Genomic DNA, 14,449 nt, shown 5'->3' on the forward strand with positions numbered 1-14,449 from the left:
AGCTGCTGTTGTGTTCGTTTAGATGCTTTTTGTGCTGTTGCCATGGCGTCTGCTGTACTGTGCCTTGTTGCGTCATGGCATTTCGCATTGTGACCTTTACGTACCGGCCCCTCCTTGAGGTGTCCCATGGCCTCGTCCCAGTTCTTTCTGTTGGGCTGGTCTTCCTTTATGAGGCTTTGCTGCTGCTCTGTCAGCTGGAACGACTCCTCCATCTTCTGACGCTTGGCTCGGGGCTCCGTCGATTCCTTACACACCTCTGAGAGACGCATACCAACACACATTGTTTACGGATGCATGGACACATCGTTTCTATTCAAATATGGGTAACATTTTATTTGACACCTTTAAAACACCCCTGAAATGCCTTGGCATATCTAGTTCTATATCTATTGGAAATGTCCCCCCTTTCCCTAGCGACAATTCCACCCAAGCATACATAGCAGTGCACCAGATATAAACTGTACACACAAAGGTAAAAAAAAACATCTCTCTTCTGTCTCTGGCCTATATCCCTGGCGGTGTCTCAACAGGTACCTGTCTCCTGACTGCCGTTACTCTGTGACTGGTCTGTACCCTCCATGGGCTTCTCTTCCTCCTCCTCTTCATCCTCCTCCTCCTTCACTTTCTTCAGAGATTGTAGCCGCGGCCGGCCCCGACCAGGGTGCTTCTTGCTCCTGGTGGACCCTGGACGAGCATTAGCCTCCTTCTTGGTCTTGTTGGCCATGGCCTCCACGTAGCCTGGAGGATACTGTAGAGACAAAGAGAGACCGATGAAAACAAAATGGCGACCAGGGGGATACTGTAGAGTCGAGGCACAGAGACAGGAAAATGAAAACATCGGTAAGTATTACAATGCATTATAACTAACTCATAATGCACAATGATAGGCAAGAGGATACTGTATTAAAACGCACACGAAAACAGTCAGACAGACAAAAATATCAACTTTAAACAAAGGACACAAAACTACACACAATGGAGAGGCTGCTCAGTTTTACATTCAATTGAGAAATTAAGACATAAGAGACAAGAGCAGTCATAAGCAAACTCCCGTCCTCTCATACGGTTATAATGTCCTAGAAAACAGTGCCGTAAACCCCTCACCTGCACAGCCAGACCCAGTGTCTGGATGCGCGCCAGCCCCTCAGGTGTCCAGGGAGCAGGCTCCAGGTCATCCCTTCGCAGCAAGTACCTCCACACCAGGAAACCACACTTCCCTTTCTCTGGCCAGTACTTCACCACCTGAGACACATTAGAAATAGAATGACTGACCATCCACAGAACAGACTACAACGTGAATGGCCGTTCTAGCAATTATAATTGTATGGGTACGTAGTGCCCCATTGATGCTGTTTAACTAACTGGAGATTCCTGGTGAGACAGGAACAGCACAAACAATTTGGTCATCAGGGATTCTTCTCAAAAATAACATGTATTTCCTCATCTTGTCTTGTTTGAGAAGCAACATCCCTGAAACCACATGGGTTGTGATTACCGTGCTGGTCTGGTCTATCTGGGGAAATCAACATGGTGCTCAAAAGGCATGACTCCTAATGAGGATCAACCCCTCTGATATCTGCACCTCATTTATTTTCACTCGGTTTGTATTACATTTGTAATTAATTTTTTATTTTTCACAAGGGACTAAGAGAGACTACTTACATACATAAAGGGTCCAACAGGACCTGATATCCAGTCCATGTTCCTGAGAGGGGGATGTTAGTGCCCTAGCTATGATTGGGAGTCCCATAGTGCAGCGCACAATTGGCCCAGCGTCGTCCGGGTTAGGTTTTGGCCGGGGTAGTCCGTCATTGTAAATAAAAATATGTTCTTAACGGACTTGCCTAGTTAAAGATTAAATTAAAATAAAAGCGAGTGTACCTTGTAGATGCCATCGTATCGGTTGCCCTCCTCCGGAGCGTACTTGCTGATGCGTCGACCCTTGGAGCTCCGCACCACCCTCACCGGCTTCCCCGCACGCCAATTCCTGGATTCCGCCCCGTCCTTGTCGTTGATGGGGGCGTCACAGTTCAGCGCCAGGGCCCTGAGAGGTCAAGGGTTAAAGGTCACGTGATAACTAGAACTAGTGGATGTTCCTGAAACCAGTTAAATAATTGATCTGTGTTATAATTGTGTGTTGATGTTTTTGATGTGGGACGACCAAAAAAAAGGTCTGATAGTGAAAAAAGGTATCTATTTGAAACGTCAGGGAGAGAAACAGGCCAGGTGGTACAGTACTTTGTTTACTGTACCTGTTGTAGTGGGTCAGGGTCTGGTCAAAGGAATGCTCCCCGATGCGCTTGTTCCCTGAAAGGTCGCGACCCCCGCTGCCTGTGTAGGTGAACTCATCTCCCCTGTCCTGAGGGGTAACGTAGAGGTCATAGGGTTAAAAAGAGACACACACCTCTTAAAAATACTGTCTTTGCACATACTAGCCGATCCTTGTATTTTTTTGCTGAGTAAGTGGAAATCTCTTATATGACAGCCCAAAGCGCACAGCTAAATCAACATAAAAATAAAAATAGCTAAATCCATCCTCCAAACAAATCATAAACCATGTTTCCATGCAAGTAAAGTCATATCATGACAGCTCTGATGGAAACAGGAAGTTTTGGTAAAATTTTATATATGACTTGGTAGGATATTTGTGTCTAAAATGAATTGCGAGAATTGGCGGTGAAAACGCCTTTAGGTGCAAATTGTTATATAATGACCATCATATCGTTGTAACGTGATGACATGGTGTATGGTCCTCCCACTGAGACTTGTGAAACCATGCGGTTGAATAGGCCACAGATGAAATAACCTATGATGAACTTCACCGGGTGGTGAAAGTCAACGGTGGTGATCTGGATGCTCCTATTCTGATGACATGATAATCGACGCTTGACTGTCTTTGACAAATAAAAATATTCTCGCTCTAATAATCTCACATAGACTAGTTTACCCAAACTGTCTACCCACACTGTACCTGCAAGCTGTTGGCTATAGAGTGCCAAGACCAGAGTAGGCACATTTGCTATTTAGCGCAACCGTTTTTGTGACAAACTATTGGTAGAGTTGAAAATGTGATGGAAACACATTGAACTTTCGACTTTTATTTGGTACATGAAAACTTGAGCGAAAAAGTAAATGTGTGCACTACGTCATTACTCACTGATTTTAGAATATTCATATGAAAATCTGTCACCAATTGGATGGAAACCTAGCTAATGTGAAAACATTCATCATAGTGCTGTTAATGCATTCTCCAGAGCTATGCTGTACAGCAGGGGTGTCAAAGTCAAATGGACGGAGGGCCAAATAAAAAAATTTGCTACAAGCCGAGGGCCGGACTGTTCGAATGTTCATTGAAAAAATTTTAAATGACGCATATAGTCTAGTGAACCTAATTGAACCTACTGAAAACCTAACAAATATATTCCAATATGATCAGATAAATAAAGCAATATTTTCTTATGGCTCTGTCAGTAATCTTTAATTTTCAACAGACACAAAAGACAAATTTCCTTTATATAAAAATCCCCATAACATGAACATTAAATGAAAGAAACCGGTATTCAAGGCACCATCAGTAGCCTATATTTTCTATTTTAGCAAAAGTGGGCTAAATTTACTTCAAAGAAAAAAACAATAATAGCAATTTTCTATCATCCACTCAACTGAAATATTTTTAAAATATAATTGGATTGAAATACAATAAAATAAAGTGCAAAAATCTATTAATCAAAAACAACACTTTGTTTAAGGAGAAGTAACATGCAGTGAAAACAAATATTAAACTTTAACTTTTAAACTTGAACTGAGTAAAAACTCTAAATATGTGATTGCACAGTAATGTTCACTTGTTTGAGGTTGAGGGTGATACTTGGTGGTGTCCCATCTTTTCCACAAGTTCATCAATGTTCGGGGTAAGGCTCTGAGCTGAGGAAATCCTCAGAATTGAGTGGAGGTGTTCAGCAGTAAGTCGACTTCTGTGTGATGTTTTGTTCAGGTTCATCAAAGAAAACAGTTGTTCACACAGGTATGTGCTGCCAAACATAGACAACGTTTGAGCAGCCTGGATGCGCAGCTGGGGCATTGTGTCGGGGAGGAAACGGGCGAACTCCGCAGCACCCACTGCCGCATATTTTGCCCTCAGTGCATCATTGCATTGGAGGTCAATCAACTCCATTTGGAGGTTTGGTGGTGAGCTTTCCACGTCAACAGCAAATGGGTTACCGAGCAGTTCCAACCTGCTTTTTTGTGCTTCAAAGTCAGCAAATCGGCGTCGAAAGTCAGCGGCAAGCATACCTATTTTATCAGCCAACTGTGCGCTCGGGAACGCACTGGTAGAGAGCTTCTCTTTCATGGTCTGGCAGCTGGGAAAGTGGCTCAAATTTTCTTTCCGCATCTGCGTCTCCCACAGAGTCAGTTTGGTTTTAAATGCCTTCACTGTACTGTACATATCAGAGATGACATGATCCCGACCCTGCAGCTGCAAGTTCATTGCATTCAGATGACTCGTAATGTCACACAGAAAAGCCATTTCACACAGAAACATTTCGTCTCGGAGTTGTGTTGTGTCTTTCCCTTTGCTGTCCAAGAACAGACAAATCTCCTCACGAAGCTCGAAACATCTTTGAAGCACCTTTCCCTGGCTTAGCCATCGCACCTCTGTGTGATAAGGCAAATCACCATGCTCCGTTTCTAACTCCGTCAGAAATGCCTTGAACTGGCGGTGATTCAAACCTTTGGCTCTGATAAAGTTAACTGTGCGCGTGATGATGCTCATTACATGCTCCATTTTCAAGGCTTTACCGCACAACGCTTCCTGGTGTATGATACAATGATAAGCTGTCAGCTCACCTGTCGCGTTTTCCTCTTGCATCTTTTCCCGTATCTTCGCCACCAGTCCGCTCCTGTGTCCACACATCGCAGGTGCTCCGTCGGTTGTCAAACCCACGAGTTTTTCCCAAGGCAGCTCCATCTCATTTACACATCTTGACACCTCTTCATACAAATCATGCCCCGTAGTTGTGCCATGCATAGGACGTAAAGCCAAAAACTCCTCTGTCACGCTTAGGCTGGAGTCCACTCCGCGGATGAAAATTGACAACTGGGCAATGTCAGAAATGTGGGTGCTCTCATCCACAGCCAAGGAATATGCAATGAAATCTTTTCCCTTTTTCACAAGCTGCTCTTTTAGATTGATGGACAACTGGTCTACTCTCTCGGCAATGGTGTTTCTGCTCAGACTCACATTTAAAAAGAGTTGCCTTTTTTCTGGGCAAACTTCGTCACAAACTTTAATCATGCAGTTTTTGATGAAATCCCCCTCCGTAAATGGCCGGGCTGATTTAGCGATCTCTTCTGCCAAAATAAAACTGGCCTTGACAGCAGCCTGGCCTTGTGATTTGGCTTTTTTGAACAGAGCCTGTCGAGATTTGAGGCCTCGTTTTAATTCCTCTGCCTTTTGTAGCCTTTGTTCCATGTCCATATTCTTGTTTTTGTCCGCGTGTTTCGTTTCATAATGTCGTCTCAGATTATACTCTTTCAGTACCGCCACACTTTCTCCACACAGAAGACACACAGGTTTTCCAGCTACCTCCGTGAACATATACTCCGACTCCCACCTTGTTTGAAACCCCCGGTTCTCAGTGTCCACCTTCCGTTTTGCCATTTTTGATGGGTATCTGAAAGTTAATTTTACTGTGATGCTGACGACTGCTGTGCCAATAAATATTGAAATGAAGCAGCCTACTGCTCGGTGCGTCACCGTTGCATTGTGGGAAATGTAGTATTGGTGCGTGTAAAAGATCTGCGGGCTGCCGGCTTGCTGCGGTCTGCGGGCCGGTTCTAATAATAAATCAAGATCATCCCAGGGGCCGTAAAAAACCTTCTCGCGGGCCGGATGTGGCCCGCGGGCCTTGACTCTGACATATGTGCTGTACAGTGACCATCCTTTAAGAAAGTCAAACGCGTTAGAGGGAGAGAAGGAGTGGAGAAAGAGAGACAGCGGTGTGACAACCAGATGGATGGGTAGACTACCATCCTCCCCCAGTGTCTACCAGGCTAAAAGGGCCAGAGCAAACAGCATGGGACATCAGAGGGTCTGCCAGACAGAGGAGGGAAAACAGGGAGACAGAACGAGATCTCTCTCTCCACCTGTTTTTTCTCCTACACTCCCACGCTCCTAGATTGCTTAGCTCAAACAACGACAGACATTAAAAAAAAAGAAAAAGAAAGACACCCACCACTTCATCTTCGAAGCCCCCAGCCAGCACCAGCGAATAGGAGCCATCATTACTGCGGCCGTGGATACCTCCCACGTGGGGCCTGTGCACTCCCGCCTCGCTCACCTTGGAACAAAGGAAGGGAGAAGATAGAGGGAGTGAACAGGAGTGGGGGAGAGTCAGGATGGGTGATATGGGGGGGGGGGGGGGAGAGAGAGGGGGGGTGGGGGCGATGTTGTGATAGATGTGATTCTGGCTATGTAAACAAATCTTTAGTGTCATAATATTAGATAACTATGAACCTCTAAAGTTAACTGAAAATAAGTATCTTTTCCAGAGTCAACATCTTCATGATTAGAAAATATTACATTTTCTCTCCGAGTTCCTGACACTGTATGGTCACATGGTACCAAACCTCATTACCATTGGCTCACCTGAACGCGGAACTTCCATGTCGTTCCCACGGGAACCCCAGGTACGGGCCCGTAATGGTTGGAGGGGACGATGGTACATTCCTTAGTGCGCCCCACACAGGCCATACCCTGTAACATCAACATGGCATTCAGGGGAAGAACTTAATCATGCATGCTTTAGCTAGCATGTATTCACACGTTGGACCACACACACACATTACATAAACCAAGGACTTCCTAGTACAAGCTTTAGCTACCATATAGCCTAATCAGACCTGAATAGCATTGTATGTATAACAAGAATCCATTATCCAGGCTGGAAATGTTTATTTTATTAAAGTGTTGGATTCATTCCTCAGTGTTTCTCTCTCATAACATTCCCAAACCATGAGTACCCCCCCCCCCCCCCCCCCCCAACAACACCTTGTTTAGCACATAAATACATACTAATGTACAGAATAGTCTGTTTTCAATTAGCATGCTATGCCTTCCAAATGGCACTAAATTCCCTATATAGTGCACTGCTTTTGACCAGACCCTTATGGGCCCTGATCAAAAGTAGTGCACTACATAGGGAACAGGGTCCCGTTTGGTACGCATCCATGGTGTATTTCTGGGAAACAATGGGGTTAGCTATTTTCCCCTACTTTGGTTCCAGGAAAAGAAGTTCACTCTGCTGAGTCATTTTAAATATCATTGTTACCATCGCCTCACAGCGTGAGAGGGAGACAGCAAACACTGTGGCTTAGTCAGAGTAACTTATCGAGGGACTGTCTGTGTTACCTGGGCCTGGGTTGCGTTCAGTAGAACACATTGTAGCAAAATGTTTTAAATGGCATTGTTACCATCGCCGCAGTGTGAGAGGGAGTTAGCCAACACAGAATAACACACATCTTAGTGAGAGCCGAGGAACTTACTGTGGGCCTGGGTCATGTTCAGTAGGCACCAAACAGAAGACTACGGAGTAAACTGGGAAGGCACAACCTGGACTTGTCCAATAAGAAATAATACTTATTTTAGTTTGACATTGCAAAGTACAGTTTTGTTCAGTAGGGCACACTGACGCAAAACATTTTGCAACAGAAAACAAAAATGAGTAGTTCTTAATGGAAGTCCCGGTAGTCCATCCCTGTCTCAGTCCGTTCTCTTCGGGTTTGGTGAATAATGAACATACCCAAGCTTGGTCACTGCTACCTGCTGCCAATTGACTCCTTCAGGAGCACTCAGTAACTCTGCTACCAAGCCGTGAACAAGAGATCTACTTTGTTCTGCTAACACTGACTCAACAGGCCAACGGCTTCTGTTAGCGGAACAAAGTGCTAGACAATGACAGTTCTGTTTGCCACCCCGTGTGTGTGTGTGTCTCACTCATTCTGTCTGCTGCCAAAAGAACCAAGGAGGTCCTCCTTCTGAGTGAGGCATTAAAATATGAGCTCCAGTCCAGGCCAAGATATCGCCTCTTTCTTCCGTTGAAATATGCAATGAGTCAAACAAATTAAGTTACCCCACATAGTTTAGCTGGAGTCCTTGACAGCCAGAGAACAAATTCAAAGAATTGTTTCAAATTCCAAATTCTCTCCCCAGTTCCCCCTTTAGAATTTTGATAACCACAAATAGTGATAATGCCAAAGACCTGATCTGACCCAGGGTTGGGATCAATTCCATTTCAATTCTGCTGAAACTGAAAATCAATAACTTTACTTACTGACTGAATTTAAAAATGGAATTGGAATTAGATGGAATTAGAAAAGATTAGGTTCATCCCAAATGGCAACTTAATCCCTACATTGTGCACTACTCTGTACTACTTAGTTTTAAAGTAGTCCACTATGTAGGGAATAGTGTGCCATTTGGGATGTAACCTTAGTCCCTCACCTTGGGCCAAGGGATTACTGTCAAGGACCCTGTCTGTCTCACCTTGCCCCAGTCCCTCTGGCTCTCTGTATGGGCCCAGGGGTTACTGTCAAGGACCCTGTCTGTCTCACCTTGCCCCAGTCCCTCTGGCTCTCTGTATGAGCCCAGGGGTTAGTGTCGTAGACCATGTGTCTCACCTTGCCCCAGTCCCTCTGGCTCTCTGTATGAGCCCAGGGGTTAGTGTCGTAGACCATGGGTCTCACCTTGCCCCAGTCACTCTGGCTCTCTGTATGGGCCCAGGGGTTAGTGTCAAGGACCCTGTCTGTCTCACCTTGCCCCAGTCCCTCTGGCTCTCTGTATGGGCCCAGGGGTTAGTGTCGTAGACCATGGGTCTCACCTTGCCCCAGTCACTCTGGCTCTCTGCATGGGCCCAGGGGTTAGTGTCAAGGACCCTGTCTGTCTCACCTTGCCCCAGTCCCTCTGGCTCTCTGTATGGGCCCAGGGGTTAGTGTCAAGGACCCTGTCTGTCTCACCTTGCCCCAGTCACTCTGGCTCTCTGTATGGGCCCAGGGGTTAGTGTCGTAGACCATGTGTCTCACCTTGCCCCAGTCCCTCTGGCTCTCTGTATGAGCCGAGGGCATCTTGGCTTTCTTCTTACTGGCCTTCAGCTTCTCCCCGGCCTTAATCACCTCACTGGTGTCGTTCTTACAGGTGGGACAGTACCTGCCGAGCACAATACAAGAACCATAACTCCCTTACTGATCTACTGCCTCAGAGCATGATCAATACAGGAAGTCAATGTAGATGGACAGGAGAGAAACTACTACTGGTAGTATACTGTTGGTGTCAGTGTCTCTTGTATAGACAGTGTGTTACTGAGACATCTATGAGAGAGAAATCTGGCACCTACAATAAAATCTAGACTGTGGCACCCAAAAGAAAATCTAGAATGTGGAACTTATTCATATGGCTAAAGGCATATCTATATCTCAGTCAGCACTAACATGTAAGCATGACTATTACACTCACAATGCATGTTCAATCATTATAGTCAACTGACATCGTGCATCATACTTGCTCCACCAGCCATCAGTGCACAGATCTACAGGTCTTGTCTACATCCCAAAGGGCACCCTATTCCCTACATAGCGCACTACTTTTGACCAGGGCCCATAGGGTCATCCTGTGTGAGTATAGCACCCCCAGGTGGTCTGGGAGGACCAGGTCAGAGCTCACCAGTCCTCGTCGTCAGGTATGGTGTCTAGCGGTGGGTTGAGACAGTATATATGGAAGGCCATGTTACACTCATCACACAGCAGCTGCATATGGGCATCCTGCTTCCCTCCACACACGCAGCACGAGCAGAACCTGCACTCCGACTCGGGGTCCGTCTTGCAGTGCTTACACTCCGGCCCGCTCTTGCCTGGATCCATCCCGGCGCACAAACATACACACACAGACGCACATGTAAGCACATACAGCGGAGTGCACACACTCACAGACACACAAATACATATGCAAAGAATTGGCACACACACAGGCAAACAAAACCACAAGACAAAAACAAAATACCCATAAGCCCACACGCACCACAAACACACATGCATGTATTGATGCCAATAACCCATGTAATCTTGCCATTTAAATTGAACATGCAGAATGCTATATAAGAAGGATTTGAAATGTATAAATTTCAAGCTAATTGATGAAAACAATTTCAAGTTAATTCTTTGCAGTACCCCCTTGACCTCAGCGCTTCTAGAACTGCTGGCGTACTAGGTAGACCTATCTCAGCCCTAATTGGCCGTGGTATGCCCCATCTCAGCCCTGATTGGCTGTAGACTGTAGTATTGGTATGAGTGTGCTGAGGCCTACGTTTGAACTGTCCATCTACAGCAGACAGCGAGTGTGCTCCAGTCTTCTCAATCTGATAGATCTCATCCAGAAACAACAGTTTACAGTCTGGGATGACGTCCCCTGGCCCTCTGGGGAGAGAGAATGTGTTAATCAGTCCATCAGAGCTCCACAGGGAATGTTCTCGACACCCACTCAGCCAGGCTATTAGGATGTTTTGAGGTTAACAAACAGAAATAGAGAAAGTCCTCTTAACTTATGTAAGCAGAAATATCTAAGTTACATAACTGGCATAATCATCTGACCTAGAAGAGAGAAACAGACTTTCCCAACGGAAACTGTCCCATGACAGGTCTCTGTTACCCCAGCATGTCCTCTCTTACCCCAGCATGTCCTCTCTTACCCCAGCATGTCCTCTCTTTGTCCTCTCTTACCCCAGCATGTCCTCTCTTTGTCCTCTGACCCCAGCATGTCCTCTCTTACCCCAGCATGTCCTCTCTTACCCAGCATGTCCTCTCTTACCCAGCATGTCCTCTCTTACCCAGCATGTCCTCTCTTTGTCCTCTTACCCAGCATGTCCTCTCTTACCCAGCATGTCCTCTCTTTGTCCTCTCTTACCCCAGCATGTCCTCTCTTTGTCCTCTTACCCAGCATGTCCTCTTTTACCCAGCATGTCCTCTCTTACCCAGCATGTCCTCTCTTTGTCCTCTGACCCCAGCATGTCCTCTCTTTGTCCTCTGACCCCAGCATGTCCTCTCTTTGTCCTCTGACCCCAGCATGTCCTCTCTTTGTCCTCTGACCCCAGCATGTCCCCTCTGACCCCAGCATGTCCCCTCTGACCCCAGCATGTCCCCTCTGACCCCAGCATGTCCCCTCTGACCCCAGCATGTCCCCTCTGACCCCAGCATGTCCCCTCTGACCCCAGCATGTCCCCTCTGACCCCAGCATGTCCCCTCTGACCCCAGCATGTCCCCTCTGACCCCAGCATGTCCCCTCTGACCCCAGCATGTCCCCTCTGACCCCAGCATGTCCCCTCTGACCCCAGCATGTCCCCTCTGACCCCAGCATGTCCTCTCTGACCCCAGCATGTCCTCTCTGACCCCAGCATGTCCTCTCTGACCCCAGCATGTCCTCTCTGACCCCAGCATGTCCTCTCTGACCCCAGCATGTCCTCTCTGACCCCAGCATGTCCTCTCTGACCCCAGCATGTCCTCTCTGACCCCAGCATGTCCTCTCTGACCCCAGCATGTCCTCTCTGACCCCAGCATGTCCTCTCTGACCCCAGCATGTCCTCTCTGACCCCAGCATGTCCTCTCTGACCCCAGCATGTCCTCTCTTACCCCAGCAGGATTCTGATGCGGACCTCCTTGTTGGTCCTGGAGATCTCATTGAGTGCTGTAATCTCAGCGTCGAACCAGAAGCCCCTCTCCTCAGGGATCTCTATGTTGTAGTTCACCATGACAACCAGGCCTACCGTGAGCTGGTCCCACCTGAGTAGGGTCCGAGCACGCGGCCGCACGTTACCGCCACACATCTCCACCACGCCGTTCTCAGGGTAACTAGGGAGAGCAAAGAATATTATCTTTATCATCATCCTCCTCAACAACATAACATCTTCCCCAAAATGCATTGATTATGTAAAGCATGTACAGAGAATGTAAACCTAAATGAATTACTCTCAAAGGGAATTGACAAGACTGCTTGGCTTAAGCTTGCCTAATTCAATGCATGCAAAATGCTCATAGGATGTCAACATACCGGAGTACATTTTCTATGAAAAATCTATTTTCTTTTTGCAAAGTATAGTCACTTGAAATGTTCGTAACGTATATGCAATATCTGACATTAAGTGATGCAAACCACACATTTGCATAGAATTTTTTGTATAGCAAAATCACAACAAAAAAATCTTCAGATATGTTATTTGTGCAGTAGTGCTATTTTTTTTAGGCGAGGGAGCACATTTATTTTATATAATGACGTCATTTTTCAATCCACATTTGTAGCCTATTGAATATCATTATAGAATATGCATAAAATGCATCCATCCTCCAATTGCAACGTCTACCTTTGCCCACACAAAAACCAAGTTAGGGGCATAACGCATTTCAAAATAGACCATCATCACTGTCGTTTGTGAATGATAATTCACGTTTTACCCGTGAAATATCCAAACAGCCAATCATTTGATCTCCAATAAGTTTCATGGGAATATGCATTTAAATCTTCTTGAATTACTGTTTCATGAGTGAATTTAAGCAGATGGTGTTAATAGCCTTTTTTCTAGGCACATTTTGTTTAAAGTGAAACAGGGTTGTTATCTTTCCACCGGACACTGCAGAAATACAGATTTCAATGTTTATATGTATTCCTATTGGTTGTTTGAATTTACATATCAGTAAGGTGTTATGCTATTGGTCATGCTTGCAGACAGGTGGAGATGGCAAATGTAAATCCTTCCCAGCCTGATATTGACATGCAAGCGGCAGATCACGTTCTTTAACACTTTAGCACCCTGCTAATTCACAGTTATTTCACTGCTAAACAGACAACTCAGGAATCTACAGCCATCGACATACTGTTGTTCTGCACATCCAATGCATTTCCTTTTGTCTATCGTCAGGAACTTACGTTTATTGTATTTTGTACTATTTTTTGGAAATTGTTGATGTTTGATTACAAAAATCCCCAGTCCGATATTGATATGCAAGCGACAAATCACAAATCTACAGCCGTCAACATCTTGTTGATCCTGCACATCTAATGTGCTTCATTGTGTCCATCGTCAGAACAAATACCAATCAACTGGGATCGCTGGACAGCTGTTACGAAAGCGCATATCCTGCCTATCAGCATGCGCCGTTTAGTTTTAGAGCAGGACTTTTGTTGTTGACTATTCAGCTTCAGATAAGAAATGACTGAGGTGGATTTGGTGCAACATATTATAGGCCTACTATGCTACAGTATATTCTGTTATGTAAAATACTTATTAATCATTATGTGATCTTGCGAGACATTCATTCAGCTTTGATTTAAATTGACTCAATCAAATCAAATGTATTTATATAGCCCTTCTTACATCAGCTGATATCTCAAAGTGCTGTACAGAAACCCAGCCTAAAACCCCAAACAGCAAGCAACGTAGGTGTAGAAGCACGGTGGCTAGGAAAAACTCCCTAGAAAGGCCAGAACCTAGGAAGAAAGCTAGAGAGGAACCAGGCTATGAGGGGTGGCCAGTCCTCTTCTGGCTGTGCCGGGTGGAGATTATAACAGAACATGGCCAAGATGTTCAAAAATGACCAGCATGGTCAAATTATAATAATCACAGTAGTTGTCGAGGGTGCAGCAAGTCAGCACCTCAGGAGTAAATGTCAGTTGGCTTTTCATAGCCGATCATTAAGAGTATCTCTACCGCTCCTGCGGTCTCTAGAGAGTTGAAAACAGCAGGTCTGGGACAGGTAGCACGTCCGGTGAACAGGTCAGGGTTCCATAGCCGCAGGCAGAACAGTTGAAACTGGAGCAGCAGCACGGCCAGGTGGACTGGGGACAGCAAGGAGTCATCATGCCAGGTAGTCCTGAGGCATGGTCCTAGGGCTCAGGTCCTCCGAGAGAGAGATGAGCACCATTGTGAGAAGTGATAATCTTCTATTTATAATAATAATAATAAGATGAGTACGACTATTAGGGTTAGGCAACAGATCTTGATGAGGGTTATTTTAAGCGATTTGAGCGCCCTTCAAAATTGTGGCGCTGAAAGGACCTCATCGTAACCAAGTGGTCAACATATCGTTCTGGAAGGGTCCGTGGAGTTTTATGAACATCAAGGCAGAGACACAAGAATTTGGATCCTAGATCACGTTAGTGTGATGACAAGGTTCATGTGGTGGATCACATTTCTCTGCATACACAATATAGGTGGTATGTTACTGTAAGTTAAGCACTCGGACAGTAGGGTGAGTTCAAGTACGTGGTACATGAGCCCCAAGTCAACCTCAGAAGTTCTGTCTGTGGCAGTTCAAAGTGGTCAAGCCTCCGACCGACGGGCCTCTGCACACGCCTACAGTTTATTCCTAATTTGCACCACCACTAGAGAGAGAGAGAGAGGGGGGGGGG

The 14,449-nt window shown here is 45.7% G+C and overlaps 1 protein-coding gene across 2 annotated transcripts in view; it reads right to left on the reverse strand.

Moving 5' to 3' along the window:
* The window catches only part of LOC129810775 (E3 ubiquitin-protein ligase UHRF2-like), a 103,091-nt gene that overhangs the window by 3,999 nt on the left and 84,643 nt on the right, over nt 1-14,449 (reverse strand). For both annotated transcript variants that reach the window (XM_055861656.1, XM_055861650.1), the window contains exons 4-14: nt 11,677-11,895; nt 10,358-10,467; nt 9,719-9,905; nt 9,082-9,205; nt 6,650-6,757; nt 6,237-6,341; nt 2,253-2,359; nt 1,882-2,044; nt 1,105-1,242; nt 535-748; nt 105-256 (exon numbers count right to left, since the gene is read on the reverse strand). In XM_055861656.1, coding sequence (XP_055717631.1) covers nt 105-256; nt 535-748; nt 1,105-1,242; nt 1,882-2,044; nt 2,253-2,359; nt 6,237-6,341; nt 6,650-6,757; nt 9,082-9,205; nt 9,719-9,905; nt 10,358-10,467; nt 11,677-11,895 — 1,627 coding nt within the window. The remainder of the gene's footprint in view (nt 1-104; nt 257-534; nt 749-1,104; nt 1,243-1,881; nt 2,045-2,252; nt 2,360-6,236; nt 6,342-6,649; nt 6,758-9,081; nt 9,206-9,718; nt 9,906-10,357; nt 10,468-11,676; nt 11,896-14,449) is intronic.

Source organism: Salvelinus fontinalis, chromosome 2 (genome assembly GCF_029448725.1).
Source record: "Salvelinus fontinalis isolate EN_2023a chromosome 2, ASM2944872v1, whole genome shotgun sequence".
In the NCBI taxonomy this organism is placed as follows: domain Eukaryota; kingdom Metazoa; phylum Chordata; class Actinopteri; order Salmoniformes; family Salmonidae; genus Salvelinus; species Salvelinus fontinalis.